A 20868-nucleotide genomic window follows, 5' to 3' on the forward strand; every position below is an offset into this window, starting at 1 on the left:
GTACTTAAACCGGGGCTCAACGTTAAGGATTTTCAAGCTGACCCCGTCGGGTTCGGGATTATTAACGTTAATGAAGACTAAATAAAAACATGCTTGATAACTGAAAATAAAGCAGTAAATGTTTTATTGAAAAAAAAAGTACACTAAAATATATTGTGTATATATATATATATATATATAGATGTCTTCGCAAAAATGATTATTGTATTTTAAATATCAAAAATATATTATGTATTTAATATACATATATATTATATTAAAATACAGTATTAAAGTAACTTTAAAGTTACTTTGAATGTACTTAAAAAAATATAATCAAATCACATTTATTTTCACACAACCAAAACACAGGAGTGTAGTGTTCGGTGAAAGTCTTTGGTCTGCATGATATGTACATTAAACCTATACAGAAATAGAACTAATATCCAAAATATGCATATAATACAAAATATATACAAATATACACAACTCAGTACAAAGTGTACACTTTTAACTAAAATAAGTCAAAAAAGTATGAATGAATATAATAGAAAATACACAAAAATATATATTTTTAAACCTGATATAAAAGAATAATTTTGACTGACTTGACCAAATACGATTCTTGTATTTTAAAGGAATAGTTCCCATTCAAAATGAAAATCGGTCCCCATTGACTTGCATTTGGTTTTGTGTCCATACAATAGAAGTCAATGGGGACCAAGGGTTTTTGCTTAGCAACATTTTTCAAAATATCTTCTTTTGTGTTTTGCAGAAGAAAGAAAATCATACAGGTTTAAAATGACAACAGGGTGAGTAAATGATGACAGAATTTTCATTTGGAAGGTGAAGTATTGCTTTGAATGTAAAATATATTTTAATAAAATAAATATATTGTAAAAAATGGTAAAATATTACGAAAATTTTGATTTTGTTTACAAGAGTTTGATTCAAGCAGAATGTAGAGTCTAATCTGTTCGTGTTACATTAAAGTTCATCCTCCGTTCTTAGGTTTAGGCTGTTGTCATACTGTAAATATAAAGACTGGGCCTCTTAGAATTGAACATTTTTTAGGCTTATATTGAGATAAATATGTCAAATTTGTCGTTATTTTTGGCTCGGGCAATGTGGCCACCTTATAAATGTGACTCTGAAGTGGGGTTCATGCACATATGAAGTCTTAAATCGTAGCACGTTCAGAGCCTGACGTTCAGGGCGAGAACAGACACACACTCAGTCGTCTGACAGACACGCTGCAGAAATGTAGGTCAGAACTGAAGCTTAAGACGGTTTGGATGCGGGTGCGCCGCTGCTCTTACACGCGCCGTTCGCTCCCACAAAGTTCCATGTCAGGTTTTGCAGATGGCCCTCGCTTGTGTGCGGCAGTAAAGCCTGACCTAAATCTTTTAACCCAAACTTCTGGCAGCAGCTTCCCACTTACGATCTGATTCTGGGATGTCGAATGCTCGGAGATGATTATTTTTCTTACTATTTAGTTAAAACCCCAGAATCATTTCTTTTTTAGAAACTGAATTTATTGATGTTTGTATTTGTACAGACAACAGACAGGGGATAATGTCGCAAGCCAGATTCGAACCTGCATCTCCCACGTGAGCACCTACATGTAGCTACACCAGAGTGAATATTTGTTTCATATTTGTTTATTTACTGTATTGTTGTAAGTGGAGTCATGGTGGAATTTCTCTCGGGGATTTAGGAACGTCTGGTCTTGAATGACAGTGGTTCCTCAGCATCACCCGGCCGCGTGTACGTCTCTCTGCAGGTTTCGGGAGGAAAACACAAAGCGTGGCGGTAGACGCAGTCGTTCGGCTTCAGTGATAATGATCCCTCAGTGCTACTAGCAGCCCGCCACAAGCTCCCATCAATTAACATACCACAAGCTCCTCACTGAGGGGAAAAAAGCTGTTTCTTTTTCACGCTACATTTACGAAGCGAACATTTATTTCCGATTTCGAGTGATTAGTCAAGACACACATCCACACTGCAGCATTTGAGTTTCAAAGCCGACTGTTTCCTTCTTCGACGGACCAATATCGTGAATCACTCTGCATTTTTATTCATTCATTTTGCTTTAAGAAAATGGCACTGAAACCAAATGAGCTGATTTAAAGCAAAGCAACGGCATTTCAAAAAGTAAGGGTCTTTTTTGTACATTTTCTCAAATCTGACACAATTTAAGTTGATTCTGAAACACAATTTCAAACACACCCCTGTTGAAAAACCCCCAGCATATGCTGGTTAGGTATGTTTTGAAGCAAAGTAGCTGGATTGAACTGGATTAAGCTGAATTAAAATGAAATAAAACTAAAATAAAAAAAAACAAAAAAAAAAAAAAAAAGAAAAAAAAAAAAAAAGAAAAAAAACAAATTAAAACAGCTAAAACCAGATCAAACCAGCTACATTGCTTCAAAACATACCTAACCAGCATATGCTGGGGGTTTTTCAACAGGGGTGTGTTTGAAATTGTGTTTCAGAATCAACTTAAATTGTGTCAGATTTGAGAAAATGTACATCAGCACCAATTCCCACGCATAAACACACATATGTTAAAAAAAACACACAAATACATACACGTCTTAAAAACACATCAGATAGATCAACACACAGCTTAAATGACTCATTATACGTTGTGTTTTACTCATTTTAATGATGTGTGGCATTGTTTTAACACACTTAAACCCAGCTAAATGCTGGAAGAAAGCGTTTGGCTTAAACAAACACACACTCAAATGCGCATTATTGAAACGCCAACACGCAAGCTAAATGAACACTTAACGCACAAAAAGCCCAGTGTTAAAACAATCCCAACACACACAAACACATTCAGATGCTCATTATTACAACACCAACGCATTAAAAACACACACTTCAGCTAAATAAACACTTAACGGATGCACTCGAACACACACACACACACACGCACGCACGCACGCACGCACGCACACACACACACACACACACACACACACATGTTGGGTTTCCATGTTTTATGGGGACATTCCATAGACGCAATGGTTTTTATACTGTACAAACTGTATATCATATTCCCTACCCCTAACCCTAACAATCACACACAACTGTCTGCTCTTTTACATTTTCACAAAAGTTAATTCTGTATGATTTATAAGCTTGTTTCCTCATGGGAACCAAAAAATGTCCCCTCAAGGACAAGGATTTTGGATATTGCCATCTTTGTGGGGACATTTTGTCCCCATACCGTAGGGTTTACCCTTCCCACACACACACACACACACACACACACAGCAGCAGGATTCTAGGTCTGGTCAGACAGCTTTTGTTCTGATCTTATCTCCTCTGTGGGTTTTTATTCCCCATCCATTGGCATTCAAAACATTCGAGTCATCGATACGAGCAGGGACACAAACATGGAAACCGGAGAAACCTCACTTTCTTTAGCTCGGACGCGCAGAGGCACCATTGCCTACGTCTGCACCAGAGCGCGCCATTAACATGTTAATCTGGGTGATGCTCGTTCACGGGGCTGATGGGAAGGTTCGGCCACTCTACGGGTCAGACCGGGGCATCCAGAGGGACCTGAATAGCCATTAGTCAAATGCTGTGGTGCAACATTGATATCACTCCCCCGTCCCCCTTGGGCTTACCTGCTTTTTTTACTTTCCAGAGACTGCACACACTGGTGATGTTAAGCTGGCGTGACGAATAATGTAAAGGCACAAAGAGAGAGAGAGAGAGAGAGAGAGAGTATAGTCTCTCAATTGGGCTCATTCGAGGAGTGGAGGCGTTCAGTGAGAGCGTGTTTGGATGACTTTGAAATCATTTGTTACTGTAGCTCCATGCATCCCAAAATCTAGTGAGCTGCTTTTCTGTGAAGTCTCCACACACACACACGCACGCACGCACGCACGCACGCACGCACGCACACACACACACACTCCTGAAAATGTTATGATGTTTTCTAATATACATCATTTTGGTTGAATACTGAGGAATGTATCCTTCGTATCCTGTATTAGCCGAAGCAAACCAGCTGAAACATTGAGAAAATTTGAGCCGAAACAAATATTATTTAACTTGAAGACAGACAAGACAGAAATACAGGCGAGTTAAACCAGGGGCGTTGCTGGGGTTTGAAGGGATAGTGGGCTTAGCCCCCTGAGAATAACATTCAGCCCGACACATAAACGCACACATCAAACTTAATGCCTACATTATACTCGATCAGACAGAACGCGCCAGATTTGAAAACCGGGAAACACAGCAGAAACCGGAAGACAACAGATGGTGATCGCTTTTTGTTCCTCATATAAATCCATCGTTTGACCTCGGGACACTTGGAATATTTGTATTTTCAAACATTTGAACTGTTTTGTATCTGTCTCATGTGTTTTTAGTTATTTAATAAATAAATGTGTTCATTACTTGCTCAAAATGCCTGAACATGTGTGTATGTGCAATGTAAATACAGTTATCACAACATTTTAAAATGAAAATCAAACCACAACGCATGCTATTATCGTAAAATAACCCCCCAAAATGTACATTTAAATACATTGCATGACATTCATGCGTTTGGCAGTCGAAAACAAAAACTAAACTGAAACTAACAATCCACTCATACACTACACAAATGACTAAAATGATTAACAAATCATATTTAAAATAGTATTTTTGAAATAAACGGTATCAAGAATGAACACAAAATAAAAGAGAGCAAATTTATGAAGGGCAAACTGATGCTGGTCATGTTTTAGATCTATTTTTACACAAATAGACCAGCGGTGATCCGAACCAATGTTCTTTTCACTCTGTCTCATGGGTTGAACATCATTGCAGATAAGGACAAAGTAGGAAAACTCAAACAAATTGACTTGATTTTGTGTTTAGCTGTGTTGGAGGTTTTGTCCTTGACGCTGTTGGTTTTCTGACAGTCATTAGGGAAGCAGCGAGCAGTTGTCAAGTGTGTGCCAAGCGCAGGTTAAGCAGAACTTTAGAGCTCATCTGTCGAACGCATGCTCATCTTTACTGCTCACCTCTTCACTCATTTTCTACCTCTCTGTCTTTCTCAGAATTACAATCTTGAGGAATTGTTCTTTCTTGTAGCAGTGGTTTGTCATTTTCCTATCATGGTTATTGTGATTAAAATGTTAGAAAACTACAGTACATTCAAAAGCTTGAAAAGCACTGTAGTATCAAAACATTCATGTTTGTTTGGCGTGTCTCGACCGGCCTGTCATACCAACTTTGGCTCAAGAAATGATGTGAGGTTGGGATCTGTTGACTGGTGTCCTGCATCCTGGCTATTGGACCAGTTTTACATCCATCCCATTGTGGGATGCCATAATATTGAGAGACCTTAAGAGAAGATGAATGTGTCAAAAATGTTCATGTTTGGGCTTTTTTTATTTTGGGATTTATAACATACTTTTAAATTCTCCCACTGAAAGGCGTCCGTTTTTCAGCTTGTGAATTAGTTTTTGCACATTAAGAATTTATGCATGAAACAGAATTTTCAAACCCCCAACTTCCTTAAGATTTCTCACAGGACGATCATAAATTATGCAACGCGTGCCTCATAATATCAGATATCTGCTTTACTGTATGTATCCTTATAATGGGGTTCAGCCTTGAAAATCTGAGATTCAAAATCTAATTTACACCTGGAATTTTGGAAAATATAAAAAAGGTACGTTATGTCTTGAAATTATTTGTAAGATTTATGTTTTTTTTTTTTTAGGAGAAATATGGGAGACGCAAGAGACTTAAGGAAAGGTTTTCATTTGCTCTCTATTTAATCTGATTAATATCTACACTGTAAAAAAAGAAACGTTGGTTCAACTTACCTGGCTGCCTTAAAATATTAGTTAACACAACGAGTTTGCATGGAATTCATTAGTTAACTAATATTTTTAAGTTGAATGAACTCAAATTTTTACGACAGCCAGGTTACTTTCTAAAGTTAACCCCCCAAAATTATTTTTTACAGTCATTGAGATATTAAAGAGATCTCATGTGTGATTTTTCTAATGGGAAGTTATTGTGTGACATTGAATATGTGACACTATTTTTTGTAAGGTGTGATTTCTTTGCTTCCATTGGAGCACATGAGATGCTGTTTGGAACAAACCTGTGGAGAGCATGCCAGCCGAGTGCATTTATTCTGCAATTCATGTTAATTTTTCACACAAATTGTTATGCTGATAATATAATTTGCAATGAAAAGTTGTATTAAATTAGAAAAATGCAAAACAGAAGCATCTTGACTAGTGGTCTCGGACACATCTATCACATTCTCTGTTGGGTTAATTTGATTTTCCCCGCGTGCATTTGCCGTCACACTTCTCAATTCGATTTCTCTGCTCTTAATTAAGTCATAAAAGTCGTGTTGCGGTGCCGAGAGACTCTAGATGGCAGTGTTGAGCTGCTGTGCTCCTCTCTTCAGGTTTATTAAAAAATGATTACCGTGATGCATTCATCTGTCTGTCTATATCTGTACAAAACTAAATTACGTTGCTTTTTTTCCGTGAGACTGCAGTAAAAAAGCCGAGTCGAATCTTTTAGAGGAGGCTACAGCGTTCTCCGAAATAAATCTTTGAGTCATCTGGATGTTTATTTTAAGCACTGTGACACTCTGTGGGTTTGGGAGTCTCTGGGAAGGGGGGGTCAGGTCGCCGGCCGGCCCTTAACAGGCATAGAAACGCTGATTGGGTTTCGCTGCTGGAATCGAATGCGAAAATAGAACAAAACCGTGATTGATAAGGACGTGAAATGCGATCCGCACGTCTCTTTCCGCAGCTGCTGCATTAGCAAAGCCCGGATCAGTGTTCCTGAGCATTCAGAGCAATGTGAATTTGTGCCGTTTTGTTTATCGTGATGATGTTTGTTTTTTTCTTGATGTACTGGATGCATGGGATGGCACATATAGTTCTGCATAATAATGCGTTGCAACAGTGCAAAAAGAAATGATATTTTCTCACCATGTGTTTTAAATTACTGGAAGACCATAAAGACATCACAAGTTTGAGGTAAAAGTTGCATTGTTTTCACACAAATACTTTTTTTGGACTGTATAATAGTCAATACAACAGTAATTTCCAACATTTTTGAATGCGTTTGGTCATTTTAAGAGAAAACCTCACTAACAAATTGCAAATGACTTAAATGAGTCGGCTGGGTTTTCAATGCGATCCAATGTGTATTGGGTTTTAAAGGTGACACGGTTCAATGTTTGATGTTGAAACGCTTTCTCTAATCCCAGCAGAAGTGTCCTCGAAACAACTGAAACGTAACATTGGCTCAACCAATGGCATCGCTTTAAGGCGGGGCTATTTGTTTGCCCGACCAGTGGCAGACAGAGAGGGTTGAAGAGAAAGAAATGACTTCGTTTTCACGTTCAGGTGTACACTAGTTAGGCCAGTGGTTTTCAAACTTTTTTGTTGTAAGGCCCCCTTTGTGTATAGTGCATTGCTTTGCTGCCCCCCAAATAAAGACTTAGAATTTTAAACTTAGAATTTTAATTAAACCAAAAACATATTCAGTTATACAATGCTGGAACATCAATTCATTTGGTTGGTGGTCTTATTTTTCATACAATTCATGATAAATTTCTATATTTAAAAAAATTCCACAAAATCTGTGGCCCCCGGAGCCATCTTGGGGCCCCCCGCCCCCAGTTTGAGAACCACTGGTTTAGACAGACCAAGCGAACGACTAAACAACAAAACTCAAGAATGCTGGTTCATTAATGCACCACAAGTCTTTGTAAAACACAATGAAAATGTGTCATTTAAAATCCTGCGATGGCTGCGAGGAGCTTTGCTAAAACCCACTTGTGTCGGAACGATTATTATCAAAAGATGTTGAATTATTAAGAAAAAATCCAAAACTTGTCCGACATCCTAACTCCCGTGTGGCAGATCTCGACGAGGCGTCTTTTTTGCTTTGTGAGACCAGCGAGGGGTGACGTGGCCCGGCCCGGAGAGCTCAGAAAGCGTGAGGCGGATCAGTTAGCGCTGCTACGGTTACCGCTGCTAAGGTTACGGCTGGCACATTCATTGATTTCGTCCACCGTCAACCACCCCTCCCGCTGATCCCCCCCTCCGACGCTCAGTTGTGATGTAAATATTATCTTACGGTTCTCTTCTAAGCGATCACCTTTCTGAGAGAGAGAGAGAGATTAACATCCGAGCGGGGCAGCTCTATTAAGAGCCCAGCGAGGGGCAGCTACGGCTGCTGTCATTCCTCTCCGCGGTTGCCATCTTTCTCTAACCGTTTGTCCGTGCTGACACAGAAACACTAATGTTGTGTGTCTTACCCGCAGTAATGTGCAAACCCAGACCCAAAACCAATTTTTGCCATATCGGAGCTGGCAGCGGTGAGCGAATGCCTCTGGTGTTTATTTGTCGAGTGTCATGGATGGAATACAAAAGAGCATATTATTGTCTGAGGTGAAGAAATCCCTCAATGTGCCGAAATAAGCAGGATTTTTACCTGCTGATAAATGCTGTCGCTAACTTGAAGGCACAGTTCAGCCAAAAATACAAATTCTGTCATCAAATTGATTTTTTTTAGTGGAACACAAAAATGTGTTTAGCAGAATGCTATGTTTATGTACAAAGCAAATCAATTGTGACCAGCTGGTGGGGATAAGCTCCAAAACAGACATTAAAGAACTGTAAAAGTAGTCAATACGAGTTAAAGCAAATGTCAACAATGCAAAAGTCATTATTATAGAGATATTGGACGTTAACAAAGAATATCTTATCAAATGGCCACATTGGATAAAAATGTGTGTTACTGTAGCAACCAACGGATGAAAATTTGTTAGATTTAGTTCATCCGTAATAGTACAGTCATATAGTGAGCTTGAGCATTTTAAGGTGTATTTAGTATGTTTTTTTTTCTGTTAGATAAAACATTTTCGCTGTCCTTTCGAAAACTTGCATGTCCAAATTATGTCCAAAAAATAGCTATTTTTCAGGAAATGGATTAAATACTGTATTGTCAAAGTTGAAAAGGACTTTTTAATCCTTTTTGACAAACATACCCAGTGACAACGAAATATGGAGATACAAGGTTTCAGAAGGACAGCAGTGATGTGTTAAATTGCTTCTCATGATTTGATACACATTTGTTGTACATACTTGGCAACATTTAAGGTTTGAGTTTCAATGTATGTATATTCATAAAAAATGTATACTGTCGGTCTGTCGCTTGAAAATATAAAATGGAAATGAAAATTAAGAAAGCTACATTTTTCAAATCAGTGAAAGCACAAATCTATATAACAAAACATTAAAACATTATTTTTGATGCAGCTCAATTAAAAGGTCATGTTGTAAGGTTTAATTTGCGATATAAATAGCATATATCACATCTCATTACAGCCGTATTAAAGCTGCAATCCGTAACTTAAAGGTCCAGTGTGTAGTTTTTAGGAGGATCTGTTGACAGAAATGCAATATAACATACATAACTATGTGTTCAGAGGTGTATAAAGACCTCACATAATGAAGCGTTATGTTTTTATTATCTTAGAATGAGCTATTTATATCTACATACGCCACGGGTTCACATAATTCACCATGTTGTTTCTATACAGTAGCCCTAAACAGACTAATCGCTCTACAGAACATGTTTCATAAATACGTTATCTCATTCAGCAAAGAAGTGAAAACATGACGACATCTTAGTCCTGTGTGAGTTTCCGTAGTGCTTTGAAAGGGAGGAGGGGTGGAGTGAGCCGTTGGTTGCAATTCGCAGCCTCAGCGCTAAATGCCACTAAAATCTCCACATTGCTCCTTGAAAAATAAATACATAAGTATTAATAAAAATATATAGGTTTTGTGGGAAATGTCAGTTGTTTTTAAATATGTAAGGATAAGTATGCAAAGTAACCTGCAATTTTGTCTTTCAAACTGAGAGGGCGATAGAGAAGCAAAAGTTACAGATTGCAGCTTTAATGCCTCTACATTCAATTTTAGTGCTCTCACTTTTTATTGTAAAAACTGAATTTTTGTGCTGTACTACAAAAAATGTGTGTATGTAGGACAATACACGTCACTTCATATGAACTGCAAAATATATACTTGCTGAAGTTTTGGTCAACATTAGAAACACTGCATCATTACGCAGTGAAGTTGTGAGTGAATATACCATATATCACAGTGATTGTGTAGATATCGCAAGCTGGACTCATTTCCTCTCCTGTTTTTCACATCCACTCAGGAAAAAAAGAACTCTGGCATCTGATGAATTTGCTGGTATTGGCAAGAATGCGACAGATCATACTAATGCACGGCAGACTGATGCTATTGCTCAATTATCTCTAATTAACTGCTCAAATGACTCCGAATAATTATAAATGATCAAATTCAAACAATGTAAAGCACAATGCAAAGATTTGATTCTCATGCACTATTATACCAGCTGAACCGCATCAAAGCGAGCCGATCTGATATGCCACGATGCAGAAATACGAAATGTCCATCACGTTCTGTATTGAAAGGACTCGCACTATATTAGTGAATTTACTGGGGATTTTTATCATACTCAGCTGTCATGCCTCCACAGTTTAATAGATTCCCACAGCGAGATAAGAAAGAATCGTGCCCATCAAGTTGTGGCGTCTATCACCATCTGCACTGCCAGTTCGGCATAATGGACTGTTTGGTTTGTTGCCTGTTTGATCGCTGTGAGATTTGCTAAAAATTCTTTGTCCCGTTCAGACATCGTAATTAAAGAACCGCTGCAGATGTTTTTGTCACGTAACCACGATCGCATAAGTTGAAGGTTGAAGAAAGTTGAAGAAAAATGGGGGTTGAATTGCAAACAGGATTGTTATATGGTGGGAAGATCTGCATCTCTCATGAAGTCAGCTGGATGCTTTTCGCTTAAATTTTCGCACGCATCCCATTGTTCTGAACATCAATGCCAACTGTGGTTCTTGAGACTGAACCACGACTATTGATGCCAAGCTCAGTAATGCAACACAGAGACTGTTTTCAATGTGTCTTCTCAAATTTGCAGATTTCTGCAAAGCAGTGTTCATGTTTTCATTTAGAAATTGAGAACAATACATATGAAAAAAAAAAAATCTTTCTCATTTTTTTTCCTTCGCAGATCAATCGTGCTCCAAGTTTTGGAACCGATCAAAAGATCGATTACGACGTGAAGAAGGGGGTTTTGCTCAACACCCTGAAACTGCTCAACATCAGGTAAACAGCAACACTCTCTCCAGAGTCCCATTAGCAATAAAAAAAGAAAGAGTTCATCAGAAACCTCACTCTTCACTGTCTTTCTGAAAGTGTCGATCCACTCCAGAGATACTTGATACTCTTTGACGGGTCTTCATGTTGTTGCTACTGTTTGATTTGAAAGAACAATATTAAGGAAGATTTCAGACATTTTGTTATTTGTGAGCGCATGAAATGCAAGACTTCGTGTGAGCCTGTTTATACATGCATGTGTTTGAGTTTGAAGGAGAGGTTTCTTGCTACTTTTACGCAAATGTAATATAAATCTGAGGGGTCCACAGAATGTGTCTGTGAAGTTTCACCTCAAAATACACCGCAGATCTTTTATTATACCATGCCCTAATTGCCCAGTTTTGCATGTGAGGAGAAACGCTCTGTTTTGGTGTGTGTCTCTTTAAGTGCAAATGAGCTGCTAGTCTCCGCCCCCTTTTCACAGAAAACTCAGCCAGGGCTGTGAGCCTGTGCTTCCATCGACAAAAGAAGGGTCACATAAAGCGAATGAGAAACGCTGTTTCCGTCTTTAAACACCAAACACATTGTTTTCTATAAGCGACTCCAAACAAAGGCGTCATTCACACAAAGGCGTTTTCTACATGCGAAATTACACATGACAAACCGGTCGCGTATTTACAAACCGTAACACTGCTTTGTGCTTTCTATAAGTGAATGTACCCATGACAAACCGGTCGCGTGTTTACAGACCATACACACTGCTTTCTATAAGTGAAGACACTCAAGACAAACGCATCGTGTTTTCTCTAAGTGAAAGTAACGTCACACAGGACAATCCCGTTGCGTGTTTACAAGCCATACACATTGCTTTCTTTGCGTGAACGGAAAAACGTTTCACAATGACGTTTTACCTACTTTTAAGTTGCCACAGGTCCCTGAGGTCTTACTTAAAAAATAACGGTACTTACAATGTCTTTATTTGCAGCTTTGCCTCGTTCAGTCTGGTGGATTTCCATTGAAAACAAAATAAATCCATTGCTCTCCTGTCAGGCTGGGAACAGTGTTCTGTGCTGCTCTGTGCAGCCAACAACACAACACTTCGCATGCTTTGCTTACTTTTGCCATGGTGTCGGAACTAATTCACATATGTCGCTTGCGAAAACAAAAATGGCGGCAGCCCCATGGGTGGACACATTCAGAAAAGAGGGCGGTAATATTATAATAAGAACGACTACCTACGTCAGAAAGCGAGCGAAATCTGAACGGCTCGTTTTCTCACAGGCTTGCAGAGATAGGCTCACGTAAACAAAGTTACTGGATTGTCATTTTTAATGTTTTCTGAGTTGGTAGATGCACCAGACACCCGATTATAGCACTTAAACATTGAAAAAGTCAGATTTTCATGAAATGTCCCCTTTAAAGGATAATTTGGTCTGAATACTAAATTATATAAAAGTTACTATCCATGGACAGTACATTTAAATTAAATACCAGAGGGTTTAAAAGCATTTTTGTTACAGCGTTTAAATATCTTTGAATTATGTAGTGAAGATTGTGTAGTGTTTAAACTGTAAAATCCGGACTAAGGCCGTGTTCACAATTGACTTCTTTTTTGACAAGAAAAAGTTGACAATGGCGCTTTTTTAATAAAAAAAAAAATGCTTTCAGCGTTGTGGTTACAAATAGCAGCCAGCAATGTTCAAAGATAGCATTTGTGCACAACGGCAGCTTAGAAAGACAGGCTTCATAGGCAGCGTAACGGAAGTCTTATTTGAATTATAAACAGAGAGCGTCTTTGCAATAACCAATCACATCTTTAAAAACTACAATACTAATTTCGCGCTAGAAATGCAATCAGAAGTTATCGAAAATGAAACTTACATTTATTCAAAACTATGCTCCAACGGGCGTTTCGGCCGCCATTTTATTATTTCGAACTTGAGCCTTCTCGACCAGTCACGTTCCTCGCATATTGTTATGGAAACAACAGGTCTCTGTCATTGGTTAGCTGTGAAAAAGGTGCTTGACGTAGGTCTTTTTTTTCAGAAAATTTTTTTCAACCTCAAAAGACGCTCTGAGCTGCAGAAAAAGACGCTGGCGCTGCCGTTTAAAAAAAGCGCTCAGGACTTTTTTTTTAAACACGGTTTAATCCATAGTATTATAATGTAAAACAGATGCTAGCAAAAGAAGTCAAGTGCGAACATGGCCTAATATTTTCATTAAAAGAAAACATAGTAATGTCTTCACGTGGGGTTAAGGAGTGTGTTAGTTATAACAGTACAGTATGTCCTTTTCTGAAAGTTTTGTTATTTTTATCTGGTATTTTATCATTTTAAAGTTGACAGGTTTACTAGGTTGGTAAAAAAAGATAAGTTTGAAAAGCAATACTATCACACAGTTCTATTAGTCTCATATTCAGACACATAATATAGATGGTTTTGGTGGCAAAAACAAATGCTATGTGGCCAGAACTGAACTTCCGGTAGACCTCCGTAAAGAATCACTAGCTGTTCAGTAGTTTTAATAAAATGAATATACATTAAAATATTGATAATAAAAACTTTATATAAAATACTTGATATACTGTATAATAACTAAACACAGACCGGAAGTTAACTTTGAGCCAGCGCAAGATGTAAACATTGGTCCAGAGGCACTTCAACTATTTATTTATTTACTTTTATTCTTTTTTTAATATTACACATATAATTAAATCTTTAAGATATTTGTTTAACGTTTTGATTTGTTTTGGACCAGTGTTGGATCAGCATTATACATGTTACATTACATGTTTTATGGCTTTAATTTCAAAACATTCTGGGGTGGTTTCCTGGACAGGGATTAGACTAGTCCTAAACTAAAATAAATGTAAGAGCTGTCCAAACTGAAATCAACTTACACTGACATATCTTAAAATACGTCAGTGCCTTTGTGTTGCCTCAAAATGCACACAAGTAATGTTTTTAGTAAAGCATGTTTGTTAAAACTACTTAAATGTCCTAATTTAACTAAAGCCTAGTCCTGGTTTAAGATAATCCCTGTCCGGGAAACCGCCCCTCTATGTATTATTATATAAAAAAAACATTTGAATGTCCATTGATCTAATATACTTAAAAAAAGGTTACTTGCAGAAAATACTTTTTTTCAATCACTGACTGGTAACATTTTACATCAGTGTTGTATTTGTTAACAATAGTAAATGCATTAGCTAACAAAAACAATATAGTTTCAGCATTAATTCATCTTTGTTAGTGTTAATAAAATTATTCATGTTAGTTCACTGTGCATTTACTGATTATTAGCATTTACTAAATTATTATACATGTATTAATAAATGTTGAAATAAACATGAACTAAGATTAATAAATGCTGTAGAAGTATTCGTCATTGTTTGTTGTTATTAGCAAATGCATTAACTAATGTGAACAAATACAACATTATTTTGTAGTGTTATCCATTAAGTCTAAATGATCGTTGTATTTCTGTACATTTACAGCAGAATATTCCTTTAAATGTGTTCCTTTGTGTACTTTTATTGTGTTTATGCAGGTGTGTATATGTCTCATATGTGTATGTGCTTTTGTTTATTGAGTGTGTTGCCTATGTATTTGTGTGTGTGTGAATTTGTTTGCACACAGGGTCACCTCTGATTGATTATTGTAGCCCTGCTCTTCAGATCCCTGTTTCACCCTTTGTACTAAATATAATCCAGAGTGGCTTTACAATAGTCCTACAGTATAACAGCAGACACACTCAGACACACTCAGACCAGCAGCACATCAGGTTTCACGAATGCTAGCTTACGGCTTAGGCGGTAGAATGGTGACAGTAGAGAATGCCATATACATCATACCGGTGAAGATTCAACCAAACAGTTAACACAGCTGTAATATTGTGCTGTGTATTTACCGCAAAGCAAATAAATAGTCACTTCTTCAAACTGCTGAACTTAATTATTTGTTATTGATAAATATATTTTTTATTTACACCCCTCAAATTCAACAATAAATAATTAAAGTGTATAGTATTAAAAAATTATATTATAGACGGTTTCAAAGCAACAACATAAACAAACGTTACTGCGCATGCGTGCGTTCGTGGACTGCCCTTAACTTCTGGTACACATTCACAAACAATAGAGTACCTGTAGATTATTTCTGATAACAAGCAAAAGAAACAGAGAAGAAGCGTTACTTGGCTAAACTTGTCTCTCCAATATTTAGAATTTAGACTGCGATACCAACCTCAAGTTCTTGATGTCAATGTACCATACGGTTTCTCATGGGTCAAAACTACACAACCCGTTCAACAGAATGTTATTTAATAATATTAACATACGTCAAAATTCAACAAATTGTTTATTTAATACTATTATTATAAAATAAAATAATAATATAAATGAATGTTAACATAAATTAAATAAAATATAAATAGCTATATTATTAGACATTAGCCAGACCGATAAACATACACAGACGACAGTTAACGGCAGTCCAGGAGTGTGCGTCCGATGAAACATGCGTCTGTACTGAAACATGAGTAAAAAAATAATGACATGGTTATGTAAAAAATATAAAACACTTGGATAGTTGAATTTCCAGGAAAAAAAACTCTAGACCAATTCGCAAACATTGGTCCAGAAGCACATCCGGTTTCAGTTTTTATTTATTATTATTATTATTAGTTTAAATCACACATATATAATTCAATCTTAAAGATATTCATTTTAAAACATTTTAAAATTGGTTACAAATATTCTGTTGGTTGTATTTTGTTCAAACGTTTGTGTAGTGAAACAGGAACTTCTTCTGTAATTCTATAATTGATAAATATATTGTTTTTGTGATAAGAAGTGACCCACCTTGATAATTTTAGTCACAGCGTTCACCCCTAATTGCAACCATTTTGTTGCATTCAATTTGTTGTAGGTCCCTACACACATTTACTGTTTCTCAGCTGATCCAAAACTTTCATTGAACCAGCAACATATCAAAGCCTGCTTGTGTTTCTTATTTTCACGAAACCAATGACTTGGTGCATTTTTATTCACGCCACCAAGCAGCCCAAAGTGCGAAATTGAAGAAACGACCCCGCTGACCCTGAGTGGCCATTTACAACAGCAAATTTAAAGGGCCAGTGACCAATGAAATCATGAAGTGCTGAAAGCTGTCAAGCCGAGTGATGTATGGAGTGTGGAAGTCCGTCAGGATTCAGGCTGGAAGTTTAGGCTACTTTGAGTGCCGTTTCACGAGCGCATTCTTTTTTCTATCTAGAGCAAGTGATAAACGGCGGAATCTGGCCCAGCAGAAGGCAGAAGCCCAGCGCCGGCTGTACGGACAAGGATCTATGAGGAAACTGACGGGGTCATCTGAATGGGAGAAACAACGTCACCTACTGGAGCGTAGGAGAGAGGAACTGGTGCGGCTCGTATTTAAGTTAAACAGAAAAATACAGTTCATAGGAGCTAGTTCACCAAAGAATGAAAATTGAGCTGTGGTGCTCATGTGGGAAGAAAGCGAAAACGTATACTTACTGAAAGTCCATTGTGTGGTCCTTTGCATCTGTAATTCCGTTGCGAAATAAAGATGCCTGACCAAGTAGCGTTTTCAGAGGCAGTTCAGTGGAAGATGCTTTTGTGCATCTGTCCTTGATTGGTCTTTCAATCAACTTTTATTATAAGAAGAGATGAATGAGTGTGAGATGACTGCAGGTAGGTGGTATTTTCAAAGGGCAAAGCCGACTGAAGAAGAGCCGTGGGATGGGCGATTGGGGGCTGAGCGAATATGCCTGTACCAGCATTTAACAGAGATCAGTGACTATAATAGGAGACACCCTGCTGCGCCACTGCAAATTGACCAGCTGACCTTTCCACAATTATAGTTTTTGATGTATTAAAATGCTACGGTGGGAGTTAAATCTATATGAATTATGAATGGGCCCCCCGTATTAACAAGTGTCGAGAAGAGGCTGTTATTCGTGCCCGCTAACTCTCAGACTTCATTAAGGTGCCTCTTAATGTGGGGAAGGAGTCATCCGTCGACATTGTTATTGGGTTTCGGGTGTCTAAATTGCACCGCAGGATAGCGCTAGCTTTATTTCCACATTTCTTTGCTGCTCTTCTCACCACTTATTCACCCGTGCTGTGCTTTCAGAAAGAAAGACTGGCCCAAGTCCGCAAGCAGGTCTCCAGGGACGAGCACGAAAAGCGACACCTGGGAAACTACAGGTAGGGGGTCTCTTAGCGTTTGTTGTACTGCAAGACATCTCGCTTACACCTGCGGGTTGGGATACGTGACTGTATCCTTATGAGACTCTTAAATGGGGATGGGGCGAGGACAACATGTTGGGAACACGAAAGAAAAACATCGGTGCGTCCCAGAAATGCGGCAGATGTTCCGTTTCAAAACCCAGCAATCTATTTACGAAGGAAGCGTTTTAAAGAAACAGGTCCGCTAAAATTTTTAGATTTTGTCACCGACTCGCCACCATATTGTTTCAAACTTGTTGCATGTCCATTCTTTTTTGAAAGGGACATTTTAGAGAAAAGGATCAAATCTTTCATCATTTATTCACGCTCATGTCATTTCAAACCTGTATGATTTTCTTTCTTTCGCAGAACACAAAAGAAGATACAGTATTTTGAAGAATTGTCCCCATTGACTTCCATTGTATGGACACAAAACCACCGAGACATTTCTCAAATGATCTTCTTTTGGGTTCCACAAAACAAAGAAAGTCCTACAGATTTTGAACCATAAATGATGACAGGAATTTTATTTCTTTAAGCACACACAAAAAAATGTGAGGCAGGATGGGAAAGTTAAAAAAATAGCTTCATAAAAGTAAGTGCATGTACATTTTAAGTCCACTGTGGTCATGATATCTTCCTGTGAGAAACAAAGTTGTTATTCCCTGAAAATCTTGACCTCTGTTGACTTTCACATGACATACTATGGACATACAGCCGTGGCACGTCAATATGTAGAAATCAATTTAGAGTCGATTTTACCATGTGACACAACCCATGAGACGCATGAGACCATTAGGCTTGTTCGACTTGATGCGGCGCCACAAGATCCAACAGGCGGATGACATCAGAGTACCGCGAGAGCGATTCGAAAAACTATAAAAACGTTGGTTTCGAAACGCTCTCGCGGTACTCTGATGTCATCTGTCTGTCAGATCTTGCGGCGCCGCATCAAGTCGAACAAGCCTATTGCGTCTGCAGTGCCTCTTAAATTGGCCACTTGTGAGGGTCCATAACATTCAGGATGTTGTCTTTGAAGGTAGCTGCTCACTAGGTTTTGGAACAAACCTTAATACTTAAAGGACCAAATGTCATCAATTTGCTTAATGATCTGAACGCAGATTTATATCAAATCACTCTTTGATGACTTCTGATGTTTTACAAAGAAGGCAGATGCATCAGAAGCTAAATGAATCCTGTATTTTATTGCACCACCCATTCATTGTATTTCATGCCAGACACTGCTACATGCCCAACGAAGACCTGACTCTTTGTTAGGGAAGTCAAGCTAGTGTGTCTACTTCAAAGAGAAACCACGTCATTAAGCGTACACTGCATTTTTCACACGTCAGATCATTTGTAATTGTAACAAATCACTCCATAATACGACCTCCACTGCAGAGCCTCGGAGGAAAAATCCAACAGGAAGCCGTTTTCTAAATAGGTCATTTAACGCCCATGTGCTTTTCTGTTTTCTAAATAAAAACACCCCAAAAGATGCTGAATAGGAAGAAAAACGTTGGAGGTTTGTGGGTCAGACCCGGATTTCAACACGCGCCATATGCGCCATATGCGCAAGACTAAAGCCCGCTTCCTTTTGCTAGATTATTGCCGGCGCACAAGTTTGTCCGTCCGTCATGCTTGTAGCTCTTAATGGATTTGGGACGGTTTATCTTCTGATCTGAACATTTACATTACACGAGCTTCTGATTACGCCCAAAGAGCCTGTTTGAAAGCTCTTGAGTTCAGTTTTTTCGTCCGAAACATTGACAAATTGGAGGTACGACATGCCAAGCTCCTTGTTCAATGTTTATTTTGATTAACGCACCGCTATTGTTTTGATCAATGGTTCCCGACTGGGTCCTCACGGTGTCCAGGAAAAAATTTATGGGTGGCCTTCTTCTCCCTAGAAGACCCTGGAAGGGGCAACATTTCGGGTTTCCCAAGGCCTATTCACTTCAAGTTTGAGTAAATGTTTGATTTTCAAAGACATTGTTCTTTAAACAATTTTGCGTCTGCGTTGGGACGCCGATGGAAGTCTAACGTAAAATCCGTCTCCTGAAGCGAAAGCGTTTGAGAACTGGTTTTAATTATATACAGTATGTGACCCGGTACGGCACCCTTCGGAAGATCGGTCGTTAGATACGGTGGATGGTTTACACTTCTCTGGCTTTTGTTTAGTCTGAACATCTAATAAAGACAAACGCATGAATCATTAGCACGCAGCAGTAATGGACATGTGCATGTGTGAAAAGAACGATTGAGGTTTGTTTAGCTGATTAGAAAAGCAGGCGGACCAGACTGCTAAATCAGATAATCAGATAAAACTCTCTCTCTCTCTCTCTCTCTCTGTCTCTCTCTCTCTGTGTACAGGCGTATTTACCCTCCCGATGACAAGCTGCTCCTGGAGAAATATGAGAGTCTTCTTTCAGTTGCCTTTCAGACATTTCTCGCTGGGCGAGCAGCTTCACTTCAAAAGGAAATGAATAATCCGCTGAAACGAATGAAGGCACGTACCTGAGCGGCAACTCAACAACCTCTCGGTCTTTTCCCTCAGATCCCTCCCCATGTCACTTCTCCTCCTCTGAGAAAACAAGATGCATTGAGGACGACTGTGGAATGGTGTTCTTTTGCAATTCATTATGTCCTCTCCATCTGATTCTCATTACGGGTGTGTGCTAGGGCGGGCATCACGATTACTGTTGCTTATACTTGGGCTTTGTTCAGATCCATAGCTCTCAAGTAAGTGAGGCAATAAGGGCTAATACTTCTATAAGTGATCAAACTCGCAGGCAAGTATTTCCTGAATAGGCACCAGAGTCCTGGGCCCAGTTGCATACACTTAGACTACGTTCACACTGCAAGCCTAAATGCTCAATTCCGATTTTTTGCTCAGATCAGATTTTTTTGTTCGGCTGTTCACACTATTTTTGAAATGTCGCCAATATCAGATTCCAGTGTGAACTCTTGATGGTTCTCAACTGAATCGCATGAGCAAAACAACAATAACAAGCAGCAGGCTGTCATAAATAAGCCAGGGGTCAAGGGTCACTCAAGTGCTGAGTGGACCGTTCTCACGGCGCGATTTGAGAGCATTCCCGGTGCAGTCCGTATAATGGATCCTATAGCGGCTCGCGTGCGGTGTAGACAGTGCAAGGGCTTATGTTTATAATCTGATGCTTAAAGTTTGGCAACCGAGCTGTAAAGTGCACTTCCCTCAACAGAATGGCTCGTGAAGCTTTGAATCACCGCAGAATTGTGACGCATGTCGATCTACAATGATGCAAAAGTCGCATGAATTCCGATATGACCGTTCAGACTGAGGTCGCATTGCGAAACATCCGACCTGTATCTGATTTAGGACCACATATGGAAGTGGCTCAGATCAGATTTAAAAAGATCGGATTCCATGTGGTTTGTGCTGTTGACACTGTC

The 20868-nt window shown here is 38.6% G+C and overlaps 1 protein-coding gene across 1 annotated transcript in view; it reads left to right on the forward strand.

Moving 5' to 3' along the window:
* ttll7 (tubulin tyrosine ligase-like family, member 7) overlaps positions 1 to 20868 on the forward strand; it is a 75180-nt gene that overhangs the window by 27603 nt on the left and 26709 nt on the right. The window contains exons 10-13 of the mRNA XM_057362543.1: positions 11101 to 11195; positions 16460 to 16604; positions 17339 to 17412; positions 19807 to 19946. Coding sequence (XP_057218526.1) covers positions 11101 to 11195; positions 16460 to 16604; positions 17339 to 17412; positions 19807 to 19946 — 454 coding nt within the window. The remainder of the gene's footprint in view (positions 1 to 11100; positions 11196 to 16459; positions 16605 to 17338; positions 17413 to 19806; positions 19947 to 20868) is intronic.

The sequence above is a fragment of the Triplophysa rosa genome, linkage group LG20, assembly GCF_024868665.1.
Source record: "Triplophysa rosa linkage group LG20, Trosa_1v2, whole genome shotgun sequence".
In the NCBI taxonomy this organism is placed as follows: Eukaryota; Metazoa; Chordata; class Actinopteri; order Cypriniformes; family Nemacheilidae; genus Triplophysa; species Triplophysa rosa.